Below are 24919 nucleotides of genomic sequence, written 5' to 3' on the forward strand. Positions count from 1 at the left end.
CTCCCTTCTCCCTTCTCCCTTCTCCCTTCTCCCTTCTCCTTGTCTTACTACCTTCCTTCTACACTGAGGAAAAGCTAGAAGATACTTGTCCACTGGCACCATTTGAACACAGGAACACAAATGCCTAGAAGCTATCAGGCCACTAGACCCATGAACGCACTGGCATCTGCATCCACTACATCCTCCTAGGAAAGAGGGGGTGTCCCTGGGCTCTGCTCCGGCCCAGCCCTTTCTTCTGCTCAGGGACCCAGCCAGATCAGAGGACTGCCCTTCTCCTAGATCATACGCCTTTCCCTCTTGACTCTTAACTTGTTCGTGTCTCAGCCTTCCACAAAACAGCTTTTAATACCACATTCCACGTAGCCACCATCCTCTCTCTTTCTCAATATAAGCAAAGTTCTTGAAAGCTTGTCCACACTCGCCTCCTGTTCACTCTTCCTCACCTCCCTAAAGCTGTTTTCACTAAGGACTCACCACCTCCTTATTGCCAAAGCCAGGAGGCACTTTGCAGTCCTTATCTTCCTTGACTTGTTGGTGGTATGCAACACCAATGGCCACTTGCTCCATGATGAGATGCTTTTCTTTGGCATTTCATTGTCTCCTCTGAAGGTTCCTCCTCTTGTCCTCATTCCTCAAAAGCTGGCTTCTCTCCAGCCCTGCTTTGTTTCTCTTGGTGGTTCCCCTGGTTACCTCACTCCCATCCATGCATGTTACAACCAATATCAATGCTTTGTCTTTCAAATAGATCTCTTTAGGATGTCACACCCATTTGTCCACCTGCCTAGGAATCACTCTTGGTTCTCTTGCTAGTATTTCAAACACTAAACTCACTTTCTCAAAACCCACCCGCTCTCCTCCAGCCATCTCTTCCTCGGTTTCCTGTTACACTCTGTGTACTTTGTTGCCTAAGCCAAAAGTCTGGACCTCATCCTTTTGACCCTCTACCATAAACCATCCATCAGCAAGTCAGGCCAGTTGTATTCAACCCCCACCTAAATAGCTCTAGAATCTACTCACTATCCAATCCAGGCCTCTGCCCTCTCTCACCTGGACTACTACAGCAACAGTCTAATGCCAACCCCCTAATACTTTTGATCCTTTCTAGTTCTTTCTCCATTCTGTGAGCATGGTGGTCTTTTTACAATGCAAATTCACTCTCCTACCTAAGATTTTAAGCTACACCCCAGTGCCCACATAAAGACTGAACTTCTTACAAGGTCCTTGCTGCTACCTGGCCTTGACCTCTGATGCCATTGCAGCTGTCCTTCTACTTGCATAAATGCTGTGCCACCCATTCCAGACCCTGCCACTTGATATGCACTCTGCCTGGAATATATTTACAACCGCATACCATTCACCTGGAGTTCTAGTTCTTTCTCTGCTGGTGGCATCCAGACTGACTGCCTTTTCTGAGGTCCCTTATTTAAATCCAACAAACTTTGGAAACCTACTAAATGAACCATCCAAATGCCAGCTTCAAGTTATGGGGAGGATCTTGGGGTTCAGAGGGTCAATGTCATTAAAAAAATGTATATATCCAAGGGTATTTGATCCAGAAAATAGCACACATGGTCAGGGCTGTGGGTGTATATACATCTATTTGTAACTTTAAAGGAAATCAGACACAGAGTACTTTTTCAACTTTAAATATTATTGTTATTTCTTCCACATTCCATGCTCATTTATTCCTCCAAAATAAAATAATGGAATCAACAACTTCAAATCCTGTTGTTTTTCTCATCCATCTTTTTTACATGGAACAAAAAATGAGATGGAATTAGATAAGCCAGAGAAATAAACAAAATTGAATGGAAAATACACATAGAATTACTCATTCTAGCATGATGTAATAGAAAAAAGCATTGAGCTGGCAGTCAAGAGACCTAAGTTCTATTTCTGACGAATACATGAATTTTCTTTATAATCCTGGGTAAGTGGTTTAATCTCTCTGGACCTCAGTTTTATCACCTACTTGATGAGAGCATTGCATCTCCGAAGTCCCTCTAATGGTCTATGCGAAGCAGATACTGCTACAGGGCTTACACGATCTGATTTGAGAGACCGTATAGAACAGAAAGGTGCCATAAACGAATCTTATACCAATAAGTAAAAAAAGGAAAGTTTTTTGAATATTTGAATAATATTTCATCGAAATATTATTGACATACATCACTGTATAAATTTAAAGTGTATAGCATAATAGTTTGACACTTACAAATGTGAAATGATTATCATAATACGTTTAGCATCTGTCATGTCCTATAGATACAATAAAAAAGGAAAAAAAGAAAAACATTTCTTCCTTGTAATGAGAATGCTTAGAATTGACCTTCCTAACAACTTCCCTATATGTTATACAGCAGCGTTAGCTATCATCATGCTGTACATTCTATCCCTAGAACTTAATGTATCTGGTAACTGAAAGTTGGTACCTTTGGACCACCTACCTGGAAAGATTTAATCACGTAGCATATCTTAATGACCCGGAAGTAGCACTTCTAAATGAAACCAAAGTTACAGTCTTGTCCTAGGGCCAATTAACGGAAAGAGTGAAAAATTACTGCAATAATTCCGTTATAAACTTCAGTTCTAATACTTGTGTGTACTTTTTAGCTCTTGAAATTTGTTCCCGAAAAAAGTGACATTGACCTGTTGGAGGAACATAAACATGAACTGGATCGCATGGCCAAGGCTGACAGGTTCCTTTTTGAGATGAGCCGGTGAGTTTGGAAATGCATAAAATGTGAACATGCCCTCTACCTTTCTAAGGAAGTTAAACTTTCAATCCTGGTTGAATTATTTGGGCCAATAACCTGGCTTAACTTGAAGCCTTTTTAAATTGCAAAATCTTCTGAAGCCTGAGTTGTGTGGAATTTGTTTTGTTCATGTGAGTTCTTGCCCATGGGTGAACCAGGGTGAGGGCTTCTTCACAATTACCTCTATTTCTGGACCTAAACAGGTCATAACTTTTCCTGGTTCCAGTCGGGGTCATTCTCCTTACCACTTTGACTTCTTGGAATCGTATCTCACTCCTCTCTGTACCTCAGCATCTCAAAAAATAGACTCAGCAATGTCGACCTAGAGCCCACATTACTGAACTGCTAGGGTCTGCATGTCAAATCCTGACCCATGCAGACATCTCTAATCAATCATGGCATACTTCCCGTGAAGCCTTGGCAAGCATTTTCAACCCCTCTCCAGAAAGCCCAGAGGCAGCCACTGCTTCATAATTTTGTTTGGCATGTGAGCTGAGTCTCTTTGCCATCCTCGGCCTGGAAATTTGATTCTGCATTAGACAAGGACCAGTGGTCCTGAGACTCTCAGTCACCCCCAGGGCAGCACTCTTCCCCTGAATATCAAAGGCCTACGAGTGTAGCTCAGGTGAACATATCTCTCGCTGTACGTTTCTACCATATCCAGAATTATTTTGTTGTTTGTCCATCCCAACTTGTCATTTTGTATATATACTACTGTAGGACAAAGGATGGTTTTGGATTTTTGACAAGTGGGCCCAGCAACCCTGTGTATCAATAGGTAGATGGTCACTTGCGTAGCTGCCATTTTGTCATTGTCTAGCTCTGTGCATGCATCGTCCCACTTGATCCTCTCATCTGCCCTGCCAAGAGGGCTGGTAAGTAGGGAGGTATTCTCTTCCATCTAATGGAGGAGTTAAGTTACCTGCCAGAGGTCACCTAATAAGAGGAGAACCTGGACTGCAAACCCAGGTCTGCCTGATTATATGGTATCATTTTGGAGGAGGGGCTACTGCACTGAAGTTTCCACTAGAGAGCAGGTAAGGCAGTGGTTTGGTTTCAGAAGACCTTGGCAAGAATGCTCTGCCCTCGCCCCTCAGCAGTAGCAACCTATCTTACTGATGACCAGGCTGCTTTGTACCCTCTTATCTTTGGTCACCAGTTGCCATCTTGAAGGCACAGCCTGCCAGCCCTGAGGGGAGCAGATAGGGAGCTAACTGTAAAGAAAGAGGAAGGTTTGGGAACATGAGTGGGGAGAAGACGAGGAGAGAATGCCGGAGACAAGTTTTACTCCACAGCTTTGCCAAAGGCAAATTTTGTGGAAAGTTAAGTATAGGAGAGACATAGGAAACAGCCCCTTACGTGCAGCAGAATGGGGAGGTTTTGCATTCTCATTCCTTTTTATCTCTTCTGTCTTCACAAGAGCTGCTGGGACTCTGAGGAAAGGGAGGTGGCAACTCTCCTTTTCTTTTAGCAGTTGCCTGACCTGGTTAGAGCTAAGGACCCTGCTGCCATTGCCCAAATACCTCCTGTTGGTCAGAGGGAAATGGGCTCTCCAGGCGAAGTGACCTCATTTCCTGTCCAGCAGGGGAATTGTGCAGGCTTGTGTGTGTGTGTGTGTGTGTGTGTGTGTGTGTGTGTGTGTGAGTGTTGGGGGGGTGGTGCTCTAAGGCACCTCCACTTCCATATCCATTAAGTGAACATAGATAATATATTAAGTAGATGTTCATTAGTCCATTCTTGCTCTTACAGCATCAATCATTACCAGCAAAGACTGCAATCGCTGTACTTCAAAAAGAAGTTTGCAGAGCGTGTGGCAGAAGTGAAACCTAAAGTAGAAGGTAAAGTCAGGCCTCCAGATTGAAAGTGATGTTCATCTTAAGTGCCCATTTGCAACTGCAACCCAAGTGCAGGTAGTAAACAGGATCCCTTGGGTGATTTTTTTTTTTTTTTTTTTTTTTTTTGCTTAAAATCTTTTGAAATTGTGATGAGTAATTACTTAATGTCTGCACTTGGCCCTGTGGCCCAGCCTGGGTTCTGGAGCCCACAGCACATCTCCCGAGCTCCTCTGTAGAATCAGGCTTTTAACATCCTGGATGTTGGTCAGAACGTATCTGACCACTACTAGCATTAAACCTGTAGCCAGCTTTATTGCAATGGTGCCTTACTAGGTATTTCTAAGGGAAGATTTGAGGCTATTAAATTTTTAAGTGTTTGAAAAAATGGGCATCTGAAGAACACAGCCACAGAATGCAGGCTGGACTCAGGACCCTGCTCAAGCCCCAGTCCCTGAGGACACCTGCAAGCTATAACATGAAACACATTTGGCCAGTTTTTCTGTCAATAGACTTGATCAGTTATCCTCTCAGTCTTACTCATACCAGGCAAGAAAGTGTTTGCAGAGGAATGTGGGAAATGCAATCACTGTTTCATATATCCCTGCTTACAGTTGATGAGCCAGTCAAGAAAAGGACTAAGAAAGGATAGGCTGGTGCGGCTGTGGGTCTCTTGAGCAACGTGAGCTGGCTCTCCCTGTCCCCTTGCTCTTTGCTTCTAGGTTAGGTGTTTTGTAAGTGCTCCCTGGTAGTCTAGTGACCCAGGCTTACATCGTCCGTGTCTGCTCCCAGGTGTGTGGATTTAGGCTGGGTGTCCCTGGAAAGTCCTGGTGGTAGTAGTTGTGTTCATGTGTGCTTTGTTTTGAAGCAATTCGTTCTGGCTCAGAAGAGGTGTTTAGGAGCAACGCCCTGAAGCAGTTGCTAGAAGTGGTTTTGGCATTTGGAAATTACATGAACAAAGGCCAAAGAGGCAATGCATATGGATTCAAGATATCCAGCCTAAACAAGATTGCTGACACAAAATCTAGTATTGACAAGTAAGTATGGTATCTTCCAACACTAGGAGGATCCAGGAGCTTAGGTCAGGACCCCTCTGGGCCTCCTGGGCCTCCCTGATCCTGCAGCCTCTGGTTTGCTGGTCTCCTGCTCATGCTCTTTCCTTCTCTCCAAGAGAGAAGTGACCTCTCTTCTCTCACAGTTATAAATATCCCTAAATTCCCATTGGGCCAATTATCCTTCATCCATTTTCAGTCCCCAGGGATATCAGCTAGTCTAAGTTTTAGGGTTTTCTTGGGTAAACTTTTTGTTATAGTATAATACACTAAGAACAAGTCCACCGGTCTTAAATTTCACAAATTGGACACCTCTGTATAACTAGTCCCCAGAACAAGAAACAGAATGTGACCCACATGCTGCTGGTCTCCTCATGACCTCTCCCAGTCACAACCCCTCCACAGAGAACTGTGTTCTAGGGGAAAAGAGAAAACTGACAGCCGATGATGGGAAGCTTGTTGGGCTTTTAGGGTATGTCTTCCTTTATACATTGACGCTAGCGGCTATAAAAACTGATGGGGTCTAAGTGCATTTTGGCTGTTGGTATTAAGCCGCTGCTCCCAAGACTCCTCAGAATGCTTCCTAGAAAGTGTAAAAGTGAACAGATTCTTGTTAGAAACACTGAGAGGTGGAAATGCTCTGGTGTCATTAACAGAATCGTTAGGCATAGTAACACCAGTTTCCCTGAGAGCCCTGTTTCTCTAAGGTTCTTACTGACTTCAAAGCAACTTGCCCAATTGTCTCTAAGGCAAACTTCTCTGCATCCAAATTCTTTTTAAAAATAGGCTGTTCATCCTAATTATTCCTAACTAGCAAGGGCTTTTTACTCTATATTTTCTATAAGGTTAGTGATGCATAGCATTATGGCAACCCTGAATCCATCCTATAAAGAAATAAGCAGGGTGGGGGAGCCTGGGTGGCTCAGTCGGTTAAACATCTGTCTCTGGGTTTTGGCTCAGGTCATGATCTCATGGTTCTTGAGTTTGGCCCCACTTCAGGCTCTGTGATGGCAGCATGAAGCCTGCTTTGGGGATTCTTTTTCTTCCTCTCTCTGCGCGCCCCCCCCCCCACCCCCTCCACTCACACTTGCTCTCTTTCAAATAAATAAACTTTAAAAAAAGAAATAAGCAGTGAGTGTGTTAAGTTGTAGGGCTAAACCTTATTTTTTGCATCATGTAGAGATAGATTAACAAAGGGCAGCTGTTCTATCACCACCTTATTTTTAATGTGAGCACTTGATCCTTCCAGAGCACTTTCATATTTGATTGTGTGAAGTGCACGGGCCAAGTGCTACATTGCCTACTGTCAGATAAAGAAACTGAGGCAATGTCAAGTGGCTCATTTAGTCTGCCTAAGATCACAAGCAAGGTATTTGGTCTCACAGGTATTTGACACCTGTCCTATTGTCCCCACCTCTACTCTAACAACAGATGGATCTTATTTGTAGGTTGTAGTAGGTAACTGCAACATCTCACCTGCACATAAGCAGCAGTCACCTTTTTCCTTTTTTCTTTTCTTTTTTTTTTTTTTTTTTTTTTATTTTAGAGAGTCCATGCAAGCAGTGGGGTGGTGAGGGGAAGAGAGGGAGAGGGAGGAAGGGAGGGAGCAAATCGTAAGCAGGCTCAGTGCAAAGCCCAACATGGGGTTCGATCCCACAACCCTTGGGATCATGACCTGAACCAAACTGTAGAATCGAATGCTTCACTGACTGAGCCACCCAGGCACCCAAGAGCAGTCACCTTTTTTGAGGAAGGGTGTTCTCTTCAACTGGGCTTGTAAGTTGGAGAGGAAAGAGACCTTTACTACCATTTAGGTCTTCTCTCTCTCTCCCCCCCGCACCCTCCCCTAATACCTTCTGCCATTACTGATAACCTGGCACTTACTATGTGATTATCTGCTTATCGAAGTTACTACAAAATTTATCTAATACACAAGCCTTTTCAAAACAATAAATTAAAAATATTTCTGTTCTTTTTTTCCCTCTTCTTCCTGTGAATATTTGGTCCCTGGAAATAGTACCAGTGTCTTCTAAACCCATAGTGCCTAAGCACAGTGCCTTGTTTATAAGCAGTCACTCATTAAATGTCAGTTGAATCTTATCAAACTGCACAAGGGTGGGACAGTGCGCATGAGGGACACATTTACTCTGCATTAAAGGCTTGTTTCCAGTTATACCAGCGAAAAATCAAATGTGTGGCTGTTGTTTTCATTCTTTAAGAACTTACATTCAGTCGAATTAGGTGTTACTTGGATAGCACACAAATGTGAGTGCTCTGATCTAGGTTGAAGTCTTTCTACATGAAGAAAAGTGTATATGGTTAATTAAGTTCCCTCCGAATCACAAAGCATCTCTGTGAAACAGTGAAGAGAAATGGCTCCGCTCTGTCTCGTGACAGTCGCTGGGATTTTACTTCCTCACGCAGCAGGCACATGGGCTGATGCTCAGCTTCTGGGAGCAGCAGAATTGAAGTGGAAGGATAACAGCTCAGTGTCTGCAAAGGAAATGGCCGGAATATTAGCCACCGATTTACTTTGCTGAGCTATTGTTTTCTAATTATTTCTTGAGAGCAAGAAAAATAGAAAAAAAGTTTTTTTCACGTGTGGGTCAGTTGACTCCGAGGAATGGGATTGCCTTGGCGTCTATGAAGATGCAAGGGTAACCAGAAGTGGAAAACATTTCGTTGTTGTTGGAAAGGAAATGGTTTGACAACTCTGCTTCATGGTAGTTGGGGGTGGATGGGACTGTTGGGATGTAGCATCGTGAGTTAACAAATTGCCTACAAATTACGGACATGTTTTTAAAGAATTACATTTGTGTCGTCCTGATTATGGTAACCTTCAGTAGACTAGTGGTTCTTGATCCTGGCTCTTAGAATTACCAGGGAGTTTTTAAAAATACCCATGCCTGGCCCCACCTCATTCCAGTGAAATGAATCTCAGGTTGGCCCAGGCATCCAGGGCCCAGGTGACTGTAATGTGCATTAGAGTCAGGGACAACGGGAACAGACTGCTACAGCTTTGCCTAACAGACAGTGTTATCAGACATCCACTTTTTCAACCCAGGTCAGTCAGGGTTCAGTGCTGTCACCACCAAAGAGGGAGCTGGGTTGTACAGTTAGGAGCTCAAGTGTTGCTAAAATTAGGAAATGGATTTTTGGCTGCAAAGATGTCATAGCCATGATGGCACAGTCCTGGTCCACTTCCAGGACCAGCCCTAAAGCAGGAGGCCTTCTAACTTCCTGAATGTCCTTTGCTGCAACAGCAAAACAATCGAGTCAGAAGGGAAAAAAGCTAACAAAGTGAGTCAGAGGATTGGGGGGTGGGGGGGCAGAGGGAGGGAGTTATTGAAGAGTTGAAAAAGCTTAAATGAGAATTATCAATAAATTCTTATCAGTGAGTTGCTGCTCTGTACTTTGAGATTTGAAAAATAGCTATCCTTTTCAGTGAATTAAACATCCCTCCGTCCCCACCCCGGCTGGCCCCATCCCGTTGTCATGAACCTCAGGCACACCTTGTCTTTGGGAGGATGCGCTGTGAAGCTATGTCCCCACTGGCAGTGGTTCCAATTCATTTCTGTCATCCAGATTTTGAAGGATGTTTGTTATGAGCCAAAGTGGTAATTCTTATCCCCTTCCCTTTTAGAAGAGATATGCTTCCTTTCATTGTAAGTTATGTAAATCCCGTGTAGGCCCTCCCCTTATCCCCTTCTCTTGAGAATCCCTGCCTTAAAGGAATCTCCAAATTTTAAAATGAATGCAGGAGTATAGCATTCTTGCAGGTTCAGCCACTTGGATATGCAAATCATATGCAGATATTAACCATGTTTAATACTTTTTCTTCCTCTATTGTAGGAATATTACACTTCTGCACTATCTCATAACCATTGTGGAAAATAAATACCCCAAGGTCCTCAATCTAAATGAAGAACTGCGGGACATTCCTCAAGCAGCAAAAGTAAAGTAAGTACCTACCTGTGAATTGTTTTAGTCTTTTAAGTCACTTGGACTGTGCTTTAGCCATTGAGGTGGTCAGCTGGCATCGCGTGAAGAGGGTCCTTCTGTTTGCTTTCCCCTGAGTAGCATATGAAGTAAAGTTTGAATCCTACCCAAGTCACTGAAATATGTTACATACTTTTGAATATATATGTATATATATGAATACACACACACACACACGCATACATGTTTTGTATTTCCTTTGGATTATTCCTGCATGCAATTTTTAACCGCCAGGAAACCCAATTTTCTGGGTTATTAAGAGTATAAGAAAGGAATACAGTTTCACTAGTACTTTTAAAAGGTAGTTCTGTTACATACAGGTAGGAGCACTCTTAGTTAATGAGGAAACATGGCTAAGCAAATAGAACGTAAATGTCAGGGCGTTGCTAGTAATTTTCACATGTGCACACACTCTCAGAAACCAAGGCAGCCTTTTAATGGAAAGCAGTCTTTATGCAAATGAAGAAACTAAAAATAAAATGGAAAGTTGCCAAACTTTCACCTCAGACTTCACACCACTTTTCAGAGACTGAAGAGCAGGCAGTTTTCCTTGTTGTTCTTCCCTCCTGCTTTTGGCCCTTTAAAAAAAAATAAATGCATAGGGGCGCCTGGGTGGCTCAGGCGGTTAAGCCTCCAACTCTTGACTCCGGCTCAGGTCATGATCTCGCAGTTCATGGGTTTGAGCCCCACGTCAGGCTCTATGCTGAGAGCACAGAGCCTGCTTCGGATTCTTTCTCTCCCTCTCTCTCTCTGCCCCTCCCCTGCTTGTGCTCTCTCTCTCTGTCTCTCTCTCTCTCTCTCTCAAAATAAATGTACTTAAAAGAATTAAAAAAAATAGGCGTGCCTGGTGGCTCAGTCGGTTAAGTGTGCGACTTCAGCTCAGGTCATGATCTCGCGGTTTATGGGTTTGATCCCTGCATGGTGCTCTGTGCTGACAACTCAGAGCCTGGAGCTGCTTTGGATTTTGTGCCTCCCTCTCTCTGTCCCTTCATGCTTATGCTCGCTCTCTCTCTCTCTCTCTCTCTCTCAAAAATAAACATAAAAAATTTTAATAAAAAGAATTTAAAAATAAATGTGTGTGTGTGTATTTAAAACTATCTTTTGCAGTGAATTTGAAAAGTATGATGAAGAGTAGGTTAATTTTTTTCCCTCTTTTTGTAGACTTTGGTAGAAATGTGAGACATGAAATTAAAATGTTAAAGTAAATGACATTTTGGTGAATTTGCTAACATCTGAATTATCCACAAGATTTATGTTATAATCTCTGAGATCTAAAAGCCTTCAGATAGAAAGTTATATGGGAGAAATCCAGGAAACTTTCTCTATAAAAAGAGACAATGAGATCTAGTTAGTACAACTTGAAGAAATACCATTGTTGATTGAAATTTAAGCCATCACCTTGTAATACTCACATCACCAGAGCTTCAGTGAAAAGCAGTGCCCTAATTATGAAGAATACAATGTGAGCATGATTGTGGATAAGGCGGTTTCTTTTACTTGTTCGAAAGGAGCTACGTATGGCAAAATATTTATTTCTACATGTGATAATTGGCTTAAGTGAGATTTTTGTGAAATTGAAACATGAATTATTTTTGTAGAGATGACAGACATTTCTGCTCTTTTTAATCTATAAAATGTACCTACTGGCTGTGGAAAACAAAAACCATAGGTCCACGTTTAAATGGCTTAAGTTTAAAATTTTATCTTTCTGTGAGATCTGAGCATGGGAGGGAATTTTGAACATTGAAAATACACTAGGGTGGACTTCCAAGCGTGAGATATGTGAACCCATTATTTATTTAATACATACAAGTCGCATGTTGGTTACTAAAATGTTGCTATTTACAACAGCATGACTGAGCTGGACAAAGAAATAAGTACCTTGAGAAGTGGCTTGAAAGCCGTAGAGATGGTAAGTACGTGTTTCTTCTTCTGATTCCCAGTCTCGCCGCTGCTGCGAGTGCTGATGATATCCAGCATGGTGGTCTGCCCAGGATAAACATTTACTGATTAAAAAAAGAAAAAGGAAAACAGCAGCAACGAGGAAGCAAAGGCTGGCTGTGTTACCCTGGCAACTCAGCTGCAGGATGTCCTGGGGTGTCACCGGAGCAGGAACTGGGAAGCTAGGGTCACACTGATTTCCCACCTGTAAGGCAGGACTCATTAAAGTGGGTTTGGCCAGATAAGGATACCCTCAGTGTCCATGTTCTGTTAACAAGTGATGTTCAGAAAATGGGTGATGGGCATTGAGGAGGGCTCTTGTTGGGATGAGCACTGGGTGTTTGTATGTAAGCAATGAATCATGGGAATCTACCCCCAAAACCAAGAGCACACTGTATACACTATATGTTAGCCAACTTGACAATAAATTGTATTAAAAAAAAAAAAGAAAAGAAAAAAAAAGAATAAGGAAAGGAGGCATCAAAGGGAGGGAAGAAGTTAATGGTCATTTTTGCAGACTACCACACTATAACAAAAGCCTTGAAAATGTGTGTCACTATAAAACCAGTGATCGTATTTGTAAGGATTGTTCTGAGCATGTGATTAAAGACATGCCAAAGGAAAACAAAACAAAAACAAGTGAGTGATGTTCACTCTCAGTAGAGCAGTGGAACACCTCTCTTGTGTTGAAGTTGGTCTTTTGGGGAGTATTTATTGAGTAGACACTTGGGCGTACGGTCCGTTTTCTAGGCAAGGGGTCACGATGATTCCGACTCCTTCCCTCCGGGTGTTGAAATGGCCAAGAGCAGTGAGTCCAGCTAACGTTCACAGTTACTCAGCCTGGCCACGTCCAGATAAGCACAGTGGTTACAAAAATGCCTTGAGGAAGAAGGGTGGACTTGGCTAGTCCAAAACTTGTGGAATGACTGGCATTGATTAGAGGAAGGTTCTCTTCTGGAAGAGATGAACTTCGAGCTGTGGCTTAGAAGGAGGGTGGCGTAGGAGCGCCTGAGTGGTTCATTCGGTTATGCTGCCAGCTCTTGATTTCTGCTCAGGTCATGATATCACAGCTCATGAGTTCAAGCCCCGCACTGGGCTTTGTGCTGACGGCACAGAGACTGCTTGGGATTCTGTCTCTCTCTCTCTCTCTCTCTCTCTCTCTCTCTCTCTCTCTCTTTCTCTGTTTCTCCCTCAAAATAAATTTAAAAAAATTTTTTTAATTCTAAAAAAAGAAGGAGGGTGGGGTAAACTTAGTTACATAGGAGTGAGGTTGTCCCTGGTGTGCAAAACTACCTGGGCCGGGCCTCCGTGGAAGGAAAGCAGGCCACCCTGCTGGAGGCAGAGGAGTGGGTGCACTTAAACATGACTGTGTGGGCAGAGTGCCACATGGATACCACACAGCACTGCCACCAGTGAGGAGGGGCCGGTCAGGACAAGAAACCTGCTTAGGAGAGTGATCCTCACTCCGGTCTGGTACTTGACAAAGGAGACTGTTCTTCAGGCAGCTTAGCAAGGTGGCCCCTCTCTTAAGTATCTTTCAAGTAGTGTATCAGTAATGCCATGAAGAACCTCCTTCCTTTCTCCTGCCATAGAAAGCAGTTGACTTCATGGAAGACATAGCTCTAATAAAAGTTAAAGTCACAATATCTAATCTTTTCCTGTTTTTTATAAATCAGAAGCTTGTAAGGCTCCCCCCGCCCCCTTTGTGGCGGGGCATGGGGAGGATGCTCTTTCAAAAGGAAAGGGAGATGAACTGAATGAAATATTTCTGCCAACCCCAATGGGTCAAGACACTGAGTGAGCGAGTAGGATGGTCCTCCTCAGATTTCAGAGGCCCAACAGGCTCAGGGCAGTTTGGGATGAGGCTTTTTTTTTTTTTTTTTTTTTTTTTTTTTTTACAGCCTTCTCTTCGTTCCCATTTCCTCCCGGTGGAAGTCTTTCTTGAGACTAGTGTGGCAGTGATGACACAGCCCTAAAGCCTGATAATGCATCCTCTGACCTTTGCATCTAAACTAGTTCAGAACAAGACATGGAGGGGGGAGGGGGGCCCAAGGAGGTTTTGTGTTTGGGGTTTATTAAAGGTGGTTTTGCTTGAATCTGTCCAGCACCTGGGTCATGTACACTAACACACTTCTCGTAGGAAAGGGGCTACAGGAGCCTTCCCCTCCCCCTGGCAGCATGCATGTCAAGATGTAGCCCTGGAAGGAAATACTGGGAGGCAGACCTTGGCCTATCTAAATATTCATGTATCCCAGTTGTGATTTACACAATTCAGTTATACTGCTTGAAGATAGCAAAGTTGGAATTCATCATCTGCCTTTGAATGAAAGAGAATAATACGTTTATGAAATACTTTCAAATTACTCTCCTATCTCTGTACCTCACATACATACATGTTCATTTGCAAGGCCAAAGTCCTAGAATCGTGGCAGTTTATTCCAATCAAAGCAAGTTCCATACTTTCTAAATTTCTACTTGTTATTTCCTTGATTCTCATGGTGATATGGATCTTGCTTGCCTTTTGTCAAAGAAGGAACTGAGGCCGAGGCCACTTGTCATGGACAAGAACCAAATCCGTGGTGGAGCTGAATCAGAACCATAGCCTGTGACTTCTCCACTCCTGCTTGGTAGTTCCTCCACCAAAGCACGTATAGAAATAGAACCAGATTAAGTCATTGGTAGGCAAGATGGTTGTTACTGAGACTGTGCAGAGTCAGACAGATCTGACCTCAAATTCTGGCTCTGTCGTGTTTCAGTTACTAGACTCTGAGCCAAGAATTTAATCCCTCTACACCTGAATTTATGTGTCTGTACAATTAGAATAATAATCCCTCACTCATAGAGGGTGAGATAAAGAAAGTGCATCTGGCAATGGTTGAAATTAATTACGAAAATTAGATTTGAATAATCTGTATGTTCATCACCCTGGTAATGGAGAATATGGATAACTAACAAGGCACTAATACTCCTGCCTGCCCGTTCACAAAAACGAAATGGTGTAGACAAGAATAAAAATGGGAGACAATTATGGTGCCAAACATGACAGTTGAAATCCCACTGACCCAGATATCATCACGTAGCCTCAATATAGCCAGAGGGAAAGAAGGAAAAACCAAGCAGCCAGAATTCTGAGCACAGAGTATCAACAGATTAAATTCTCTTGCTTTCAGTCACACACCCTTTGAATCTAATTTGCTGTTTATTTAATTTCTGTTAATTGTATCCCAGTGCTAATCTGCTTATATCCTAAAGCTGGGGTAAGAAATCTCAGGGGCACCTGGGTGGCTCAGTCAATTGAGCATCTAACTCTTGGTATCTCAGCTCAGGTCATGATCCCAGGGTCATGGGATTGAGTGTTGCATCGGGCTTCACACTAAGTGTGGAGCCTGCTTAAGATTCTCCCTCCCTCCCCCCCCCCCCCCGCACCCCCTCTGCTTGTGCTCTCTCTCTAAAATTAAAAAAAAAAAAATCACACCAATAAAGGGCTCCAACGATTGGTACATTGCAGTTTGCAAATATATGCGCGCACAGGGGCACGGCTTGGGCATGGCTCAGGCATTGTGGGCAGAGGGGCAGAGGGAGCTAGGGCATCACAAAATGGTTTGGAGTAGGTTCCGATGTGTTCACCATTCAGACTTACTACATTTGAGGCATATGGAAAATTAGACAAGGTGTGTGTGCATCTGCGTTTGAAGCCCACCTTGACATTATCCATTTCCTGTGTTGAAGGAGCTGGAATATCAAAAGTCTCAGCCCCCACAACCCGGAGATAAGTTTGTGTCTGTTGTCAGCCAGTTCATCACAGTAGCCAGCTTCAGCTTCTCTGATGTCGAAGACCTTCTAGCAGAAGCTAAAGACCTGGTAAGTTTCCCGTTGCATACCGAGTGTTGTTTGACAGGGCCGACACTTCCAGGTATTCTGTATTTTCATATCTAGGACTGTGATCAATTGGAAAACACCCCTTTTTGTCTAACCTATGTTGCCCTTAGGTTAGCAAGACCTCAAAGTATCTGGATGGTATAAAACCACAAAATATTCTGCAGTTTTCTCTTGGTTGATATTCGGTTGAAGTACTTGTCTCTGGAAACCAGAAAAGAGTCGATTATGAAAACCAGAGGCCAGATAAAGTGTGAGATCAGGTGTGACCTAGGCCAAGTGTCTTAGTAGCTGTAAGTTATATGCTCTCCTGAGATAGAGACTTCAGGCAGGATATTCCCTCTTGAACTCTCCGGCAGACCTTATTAAAGGAGATACACTTTAATTCACAGCCTCATTACAAGAGGCATATGTTTTAATAATACGGTGCTTTTTATGAGTTTTGCTATTTAAAATGCTGTTTGCCTCTAAAAGAAAAGTTTTCGTTGGCTAATAACCAAGACCTTAACTCCTCGTTATTTCCTCTTCCAAAATACATACCCATTTATATACATGTACACATTGTCTCATTTTTCTCTCACCCCCCCCTTCTCATAGTTAAATAAATCATATCAGGCCCCTATGCCACCCTGTTGAGTTCTTCCTTACTGCTCATCTCTCAGTTGCCATAATACTCTTTTGCTTTAACTTGATCTTACCTTTGAAACTTGAGTAATGGATGTCATTCCCTGTAGCCACCTGTTTAGTAATAGATATAGACGATTGTTTATGTAAAGTGCACACACAACTGCTTAAAGTTCGGAAGAAGATCATATTAGGATACGTTAGCTAGTCTCAACAGTAAACCTGACCTCCAACGTTATTAGATAAATGGAAAGAGAATATATGTTCAGATGACTGCTGTTAAAAGTCCCATGACTGATGCCAGCAACCTCCACTGTGATAGTCCCCACCCATGTCTTATGTGTGCCTCCTGTACAGGAGGGAAGGGACCCTTCCCCGTCCCCCACTCCAAACCAGGCAGTACAGAATCTACTTCATTAAGGACTCAAGAATTTTTATAAGAATCAACTCTACAGTTAATTTTTGAGGTAAAAACACATGCTTGTGCACAACCTACTTTTAAAAAAATTTTAGTGTGGGAACTTTAGTCTGGGAACATTAGTCTGGGACTAGTTTTCTTCAGATTTTTAAGACTAAAATACACATGACTTCATCATCACTAGAATTCCTAGATAAAAAGATCATTCAGGATGGCTTGAAGTGCATGAACTTGAGTGTTTTAGAAACTCAGTTGTAGGCTGTCTAATGCCATTTTGCTCATACCAGAACTTTTAGAAATTCGCTTATAAAGCCATGAAGGCAGGCTAGAGCTCTGTGCGTGTCATGTGAACAGTGTATTTTTCCCTAAAGAACTCTGATGTCTAGTAGATTATTTCCAAATAAGTAAAGCATTGAGAACAACTCAGTGAAGAGAAAAATGGTAAAAGCACATTTTTATTATACATTTAAAGATGTGAAATAACAATTATAAAATGTCATGTGCACACACATATATTACTTCATGTTTTATCTCAGAATAAATGTTGAGGGGGAATTGGAGGAAGGTGATCAAAAAGTACAAATTGGGGGGCGCCTGGGTGGCGCAGTCGGTTAAGCCTCCGACTTCAGCCAGGTCACAATCTCGCGGTCCGTGAGTTCGAGCCCCGCGTCAGGCTCTGGGCCGATGGCTCGGAGCCTGGAGCCTGTTTCCGATTCTGTGTCTCCCTCTCTCTCTGCCCCTCCCCCGTTCATGCTCTGTCTCTCTCTGTCCCAAAAATAAATAAAAAACGTTGAAAAAAAAAAAATTAAAAAAAAAATAAATAAAAAAAAAAAGTACAAATTGGAGGAAGGTGATCAAAAAGTACAAGCTTCCAGTGATAAGATCGATGAATATAGGGGTTGTAATGTACAAGGTGATGACTCTAGGGAACAGTGCTGCATGCTCTTCGTGAAAGTTGTTAAGAGAGTAGACACTTCCGTGTGTGTGTATGAGGTGATGGATGTTAACTTATTGTGGTAATCATTTCACGATATATGTAAGTCATGTCGTCATGCCATACACCTTAATTTTATACAGTGCTGCATGTCAATTATATTTCATAAAAACTAGGGGAAAAGAAAATACTGAAAAGGTTTCCTTTAGGGAGATAGTACTACCAAAATATCAGAAAAAAAAAATAATAAAGGCAAGTAATGCAAGAAAAATAAAAGCAATTAGAAATTCATGGGTTGGAGGCAGTGCATAAACACTTCATATGCTAAATGAAGAAAATTAAAGATCTGGAAAATGTTAAGTAGTTGATGAGGCATAGGGATTAGGAATTCATTTGACTCTGAAGCTGTAAACACCACCCTTAGTAGCTCAGGAGTAACAGCATCGGATCCTTACAGGGGGAAGAGAAATTCCAGCAAACAGTATGACTGGCATTGAACATTATTTAGATAGTCATGATACCGCTAAGACTCCTGAAAGCATCGATCTTGAGTTCCGAAGATAACTGCCAGAAGAAGTAAAACCAGGAGAGTACAGCACAGGGAACAATAACATTTGGTGACAGATGGGGACTGCACTTTTCCTCATGAGCACTGACTACCATATGCAATTGTTGAATCGTTACATTGTATACCTGAAACTAATATAACACTGTATGTTAAGTGTACTTCACTTTAAAGAACTAAAATAAAATATGAAATAAACTGACACATTCACCAGTCCAAAAAAAAAGAAAGAAAGAAAATCAAAGAAAAGAAAACTTGAGGTGTTGAGGTGCTTGGATGGCTCAGTCGGTTAGGCATCCAACTCTTGGTTTCAGCTCAGGCCATGATCTCACGGTTTGAGTTCGAGACCAACTATCAGTGCAGAGCCCAGTTGGTATTCACTCTCTCTCAAAATCAATAAATAAACATGCAAAAAAATAAAAATAAAAGAAAGAACTGAAGAGACTGGTGATACTATTTTGTTACTATATCCATATGTTTGTATTAACTTTTTAAAATTCTCCCTTAATATTTTGCTCTTACGGTGTTTTAAGAGGATTTGTATTGAAAGGGGTTGCAAAACAAAGGATTTGGAATAAAATTGTATTCTCGGTCCTAAAGTAGGGGTTTGATTAATGATCCCATGGTCAGTTGTTTTCTAATTGAGACCCAGGAAATATCACAACACGAGCAGCTACACAACATGATCAGGGAAAGCAGCTAAGAAGGACTGGATCCCATTTGTTTTTGATATTAACCATATGGCACCAATAAATGATATTAAACTACTTCAAAGAAAAGTTAAAAGTACAAGTTTCCCTACCCCTGCTGAGTTTGCTATTAGTTTTATGTCTTGAGTGCTCTGCCCTACGATATTTTGCTTTCTTGTTTTTACTACTGTTTAGTTAATAAAAAGTCGTAGTAGGTAATCATTGGCGTTAGGCTGAAATGAGGTGGAAACGAATAAATGGTTTCAAAAGTTGAGGAGTATTCAATTTTTTTTACTTTAGACATGAGTGATAGGCTTGTTCAGCAGCCAAAGATAAATACAGGCTCACTAAAATCCAGCAAGTTATATTTGACTCTTCCTGCACTTCACTCCTTCTAGAGAGATAGATTTCTATTTGATCACAGAATTCTCTCACAACAGTGAACTTCTTAAAACCTCCTTTCTTCCAGTTTACTAAAGCAGTGAAACACTTCGGAGAAGAGGCTGGCAAAATCCAGCCGGATGAGTTCTTTGGCATTTTTGATCAGTTTCTCCAAGCTGTGTCGGAAGCCAAACAAGAGAATGAAAACATGAGAAAGAAGAAGGAGGAAGAGGAACGCCGTGCTCGCATGGAGGCTCAGGTAAGAAAATGTTGAAACTGGCCGTTTCCAACTCCTGGAAGTTCAATGCTGTGGCTCCTTGGTTTGTAGACCGTGCTGCGATGTGCCAGCAGGACGGAGGGCATTTTATGCTTCTGGGAGCTTAAATCAGTGTAAGTTTCTCTTGGGCAACCTGGCAGTGTATATCTGAAGCCTGAAAAAATATATCCACATCCTCTGATCTGGAGTTCCATTTCTTACAAATTATTCTAAAGAAATAATCATAAATTTGCACAAAGAGAATAGTAGTCTTTACAGTAGTTCGACCTGGAAACAACCTAAATGTTTACCAACCAGGCAGTAGTTTTAAATGCAATAATAGCTACATAGTGGAATATTTATGCAGTCCTTAAAAATCATATTTTTAAAAAAATATTTAATAGGGGCGCCTGGGTGGCTCAGTTGATTAAGCGGCCAACTCTTGGTTTCTGCTCAGGTCATGAACTCACAGTTCGTGCATTCGAGTCCTGCATCGGGCTCTGTGCTGCCAGTGCAGAGCCTGCTTGGGATTCTCTGCCTCCCTGTCTCTCTGTCCTTACCTGGCTCATGCTGTCTCTGTCTTTCTCAAAATAAATAAATAAACTTAAAAAAAAAAAAAGAATATTTAATGATACAAAAAAGCTTATAAATGTATTTCTATATGAAATCTTTTTCTTTTTTAATAAGGTAAGTTTTAATAAGGATAAATGATAGTGGTGGGCTATACCCCCAAAAGGTTCACAATGCTTCATCTCTTAACAGTAGGATTAAGAATGATTTTCCCTCATTTGTTTATATGAATTATCTAAGTTTTCTAAAATGCACATGTATAATTTGGCTTTTAATAGTAGTAAATTGTATGAAGCAGGCTCCAGGCACCCACAGGAAATTCAAGCTAAGCCTTTGATGTAAGGAGAGTGGCCTAATGAGCATTTGCTTTAGTGTCATAGAAAACAATATCTGGGGTCTGTTTAATAGCGATAACTTTCTGGTTCCATTATAGAAATATGAATTGCCTCGACTGCTCTTGTTCTAACTAGAATATCATGAGGTTTACCTAGATTCTAGACGATGAGTGTCTAATCACAGAGTAGTGGTCATTTTTCATCATTATTCCTTGCTTCTCAAATGAGACCTCATGTCCCAATTACCCCTGTCTTGTGACGTCCAGGGGGCTTAGCAGCCATAGATGCACATGGGTTGATGTGGCTGAAGCAACGCTATATTTCAGACTTCCTCTCCACCGAAAACAAAGCACAACATTTTGACGCTTCTCTAAGAGGTTGCTTTCTATTTGCAGCTCAAAGAACAGCGTGAAAGGGAACGTAAAATGAGGAAAGCAAAAGAGAATAGTGAAGAAGGTGGAGAGTTCGATGACCTGGTTTCAGCTTTACGCTCAGGAGAAGTGTTTGACAAAGACCTTTCTAAACTGAAACGGAACCGCAAGCGTATTACCAACCAGATGACGGACAGCAGCCGAGAGAGACCCGTCACAAAACTTAATTTCTAATTTTCCTTGGATACTTTTTTAGGAAGCCCATTAGCAGCCCTTTGAAGTGACTAGAACTTTTCATTACACTGCCTTGCAATCCAAACAGTGGCAATTTCTTCCTTCATCTGTGAGTGAATGCGTGAATGTGTGTGTATGTAAATGTATGTGTACATATATATTAAAAAATGTATATAGAAGTCTGAGTGTTGTCTGGAGACCTATATGTATGGTTAAAAACAAAACTCTGTGTTAATGTATGTGCTCAGAAACCCTTTGTGTATGCATTCATATTGAGTATGGCTCATTTTCTTCCCCTGAACACCATGGCTGTTCAGAAGCACAATGCTGTCTCCTGAAAGAGATGACAGAGACATTCCCTAGAGTAAAAAAGAAAAACAAAAGCGAAAAAAAAAGAAAAAAAGTAAAAAAAAGGCTTGAGAAATATTTTATGGTTTCCAAGCTTGGTATACTTAGAAATTATTTTCACTGGGGAAACTGGTGTTGGAAAAATATAGATTTAAAATGGTTTTTGATAGTTGACGATGTGATGCTGGTGTAAAGCATCAGTAATTAAGAGGAACCAGCTTAGAATTTCTGACATTGGTGTGGGGGTGCAGGCTGTAAATGTTTATTGAGAATATCTCGCACACAATCTGAATTATGTAGAATATCAATCAGACTCTTTTTTAGGAATTTACAACTCGGGCATCAATTTTGTTTCCTAATTTCATCGCGTTCTCTGCCAAGCGCTCTTGAAGATTTCTTTACATGGCTTTTGAAAAGAACACTATTTATCTACATGCAATTCACACTCTTGTTAAAAAACAAGATCGCCAGAATGTGCTTGTTGTTCTAACAATGTAGATATATAAACTTTAAAAATAAAATTTCCCACCCAAGACCTAAAAGGAGGAATTCTCTGAAGGGATAAAAAAGTATTTAAATTTTTTTATGGGGTGCCTTTTTTTTTTTTTTTTTTTTTTTTTTTGTATCTTCTATTTTGTAGGACAAGGGTGCATCTTCTGTCAATATGAGTCTGGACTAAAGGACACTTAACGAATGCACAAAATGCCAACAACACCAACAGAGATGCCAAGATCTATTTATCTCTAAGTATGTTTGAAATGGTTTGTTGTTTATATGTTGTCATTTTAAATTGTGTGTCAGTAAAGCTACCTGTAAAATTTCAGTCCAAAAGATAAAGCTCTCAGGGAGAAATGAATAAAAACAATGAACATTAGAAAATAAAATATAGATGCTTACCATTAACCTACCAACTCTTAATATCCTTAAATTATATATAAAGAGGACTGTTACTTTTTTTTGGTTTTTTGGGTTTTTTTTTTTTTTTTTTTTTTTTGGCTTTGCTTTATTTATTTGTAGTGGGGGAGGGAGGGGCTAAGATTCTCTCTTTTCTTTCTATCAATCCTGTTGTGGTTGGGTTTCCTGTGGAGAGAGTAGTCTGTCCTGTTGCACTAGAACATTATTGACTCATGAAATTGAGTTTTTCAGTCAGTTAAATATTTATTAAACACCTACTATGTGCCAGGCTTAGTAGGGCTACAGTGATAAGCAAGACAAAGTCCCTGCCCCCAAGGAGCTCATGTTCTAATGGGGATAAAGGGGTGAATAGAATACCAATAGGCGCTGTACAGGAATCATGCTATTTAAAAATACTTTGTATGAACTTTAATGCTTAGTGCAGACGGCGAGGCCCTGCACTGTGTGAAAGCTGTGAAGTAGTGCTCAACGAGTTGTCAAGAGCAGTGGTTTTACGTTTTGTCCCCCTTCATTGCGAACTTAGAGACTTTCTACACGTTTTAGGCAAGTAAATGACTCTAGCACATGAAACAGTCATAAAGACACAGCAGAGGTTGTGTTCCCCAGCCCCTAGTTACCAAGGTCTGCAGATACACCCAGTTAGAGGTGCAGACAGAGACTGTGCTCCAAAAGGCTTGGAGATGAGGAGTGGGTTATGATGAGGGATGTGTCTCTTCCTTAACTAAAGTGCCTCTATCTTCTTTTCTATTCATAGCAGGAGAAATTTGGTCTGGCTCAATTTTGGAACTGTATTTTGAAAATGGCTTTGTTTTACAGTTTAAGGAATGGACAAGTGGATGAAGTGTCACCTAAAGGAGCAAGTTCGCGTAGCCTGTCCCTCTTGCCCTTGGTAATCATCCTCATTTTGATACGGCCATCCTGGTAGGCCTCCTTTGCCATTTCCATTCTTGGTTTCTTTTCCCAAAAGCTTTGTGCAGGTAATTCCATGTGCCATTGTTGGAAAAAAAAAAAAAATCTACTTTTTAGATTGGTGCTGGTGTAAGTAGCCACTTTTCTCTCTTGGGTGTGTATTTTAAAGGTTTTTGTTTGTTTTTTTAAATTAATGCCAAAAAGAAAGCATTATAATTTGTAAACTTAATTATATGTCTTGTATCTTATTAGCTTAGTAGTTGGAACCACTTAGTCTTTAGGTGCAAGACTGTTGTTACAGTACCAAGAAAAAAAATGTTGTGTCATGAGATTGTACATTTTTTTTAAAAAAGCAATATGCAATAAAGAGATGAATTCATTGGGTGTATGTATATGCTTTCGATGAGTCATTAGAACATTGCCAAACGTCTTTTTACTTTGCACTATTAAATATTGCAAATTGTTTAGTAAGTAAAAAATACATATTTTTAAATTTGTACATCCGGGCTGGACCTAGAAGGGTATAGTTTTCTGCTATGGTAGCATCTGATATGTCCACAGACATATGCTACCTCTTTCTGTCACTTTTCTATAACCTCTCTGTATGACTCCATAGAGTTATACGGTTGCCCAATAGGGCTACTAGTGAATAATTCAACTTGGGGTATAAAAAAGAATGTCTAGTCTCTAGAATCAAAGGCTTTTTTATTTTGAAGCATTTCCTTTTTTAAAATTAATCTATTAGGGGCACCTGGGTGGCTCCCGTCATGATCTCACAGTTCTTGAGTTCAAGCCCCGTGTGGGGCGTGCTGCTGTCAGCACAGAGCCTGCTTCACATCCCGTCCCCCTCTCTCTCTGCCCCTCCACTGCTCACGCTCTCTCTCAAAAAATAAATAAAACATTAAAATATATATAGGATACACGTCAGTATCAGAAGTGTCACCTGTATAGAACAAGGGATGTGCATCGTATCTTCTGAAAATTGGGCTTTTTCTTGGCCACATCACTTGGGCTGCCTGGCCATCCTCAGCCCAATTTGAAGTCAAGCTGAAAACAAATTGGCCTGGTGGTTGATAGAGGACCTAAGCCCTTCTGATCTTTGGAATGGACTCATGATGGTCTAAACATTGCCATCCACCTTGCATTTCTTCTAGTCAATGGATACTGCATGGTATCCAAAGACTACTACTTTTCTCTTATGCTGGTCTTCAGGTGGGAGAGAGCCTTCTGCATGTTAGATATTTTATTGCAAACTACAAACTAATGTACAATTACCAATTTATACATTTGAGGGTGGAGTTACATACAAAACCATCTAAACCTCAGTTGCTTATGGAGTATTGCATATGGAAAAAAATAGGAAACTTTTAGATCATTGTGTTTCCTTTTATGTCTTCAATTTACCCTAAAAAAATAACTTCTGGGGTATAATATGTTTCTATTAAAAGGATGAAGTTATCTGACTCCTCCAAGATTTTGCCCATTTTCTGTAACCTACCATAGGTTTATGTGAGGCAAAATGATAATCTTTATTAAACCAGTTTAGACAATTATTCAGAGTTCTGAAAGAATTTTCTATGATTTTTTTTTTTTTAATAACATCAACTGTTGCTTACCAAGTAGGAAACCTAAAATAAGAACTACTAAGGCTTAACAGCTACTTGATAACATTCAGTTCCAAAAACACTAGCTATCTTCAAGAACCTTTGGACTATGTGTAGGTCTAAGTCAGGGTTCTGGGGCTTTTTACACTGGAGTCATTTATAGATCATCACTATGTTGGTCTAGGTGCCCATTTTCTCAAAGTGTTGTATACATTGGTTTGTTTCTATAGCCCTGTGCCCCTATTAATATGAACTCTACTGAAGTTTAAAAGCCTGGTGAGTCTATAATTAAGAGATGGCTTAAAATCTC

General features: G+C 41.1%; 1 protein-coding gene across 2 annotated transcripts in view; it reads left to right on the forward strand.

The window, feature by feature from the left end:
• DAAM1 (dishevelled associated activator of morphogenesis 1) overlaps positions 1–21255 on the forward strand; it is a 174284-nt gene extending 153029 nt beyond the window's left edge. For both annotated transcript variants that reach the window (XM_042943383.1, XM_042943384.1), the window contains 8 exons: positions 2614–2720; positions 4506–4594; positions 5457–5625; positions 9493–9600; positions 11491–11551; positions 15310–15441; positions 19156–19326; positions 20624–21255. In XM_042943383.1, the coding sequence (XP_042799317.1) occupies positions 2614–2720; positions 4506–4594; positions 5457–5625; positions 9493–9600; positions 11491–11551; positions 15310–15441; positions 19156–19326; positions 20624–20833 (1047 nt within the window). In that variant the 3' untranslated portion in view covers positions 20834–21255. The remainder of the gene's footprint in view (positions 1–2613; positions 2721–4505; positions 4595–5456; positions 5626–9492; positions 9601–11490; positions 11552–15309; positions 15442–19155; positions 19327–20623) is intronic.
• The last annotated feature ends 3664 nt before the right edge of the window (positions 21256–24919 follow it).

The sequence above is a fragment of the Panthera leo genome, chromosome B3, assembly GCF_018350215.1.
Source record: "Panthera leo isolate Ple1 chromosome B3, P.leo_Ple1_pat1.1, whole genome shotgun sequence".
Classification (NCBI taxonomy): domain Eukaryota; kingdom Metazoa; phylum Chordata; class Mammalia; order Carnivora; family Felidae; genus Panthera; species Panthera leo.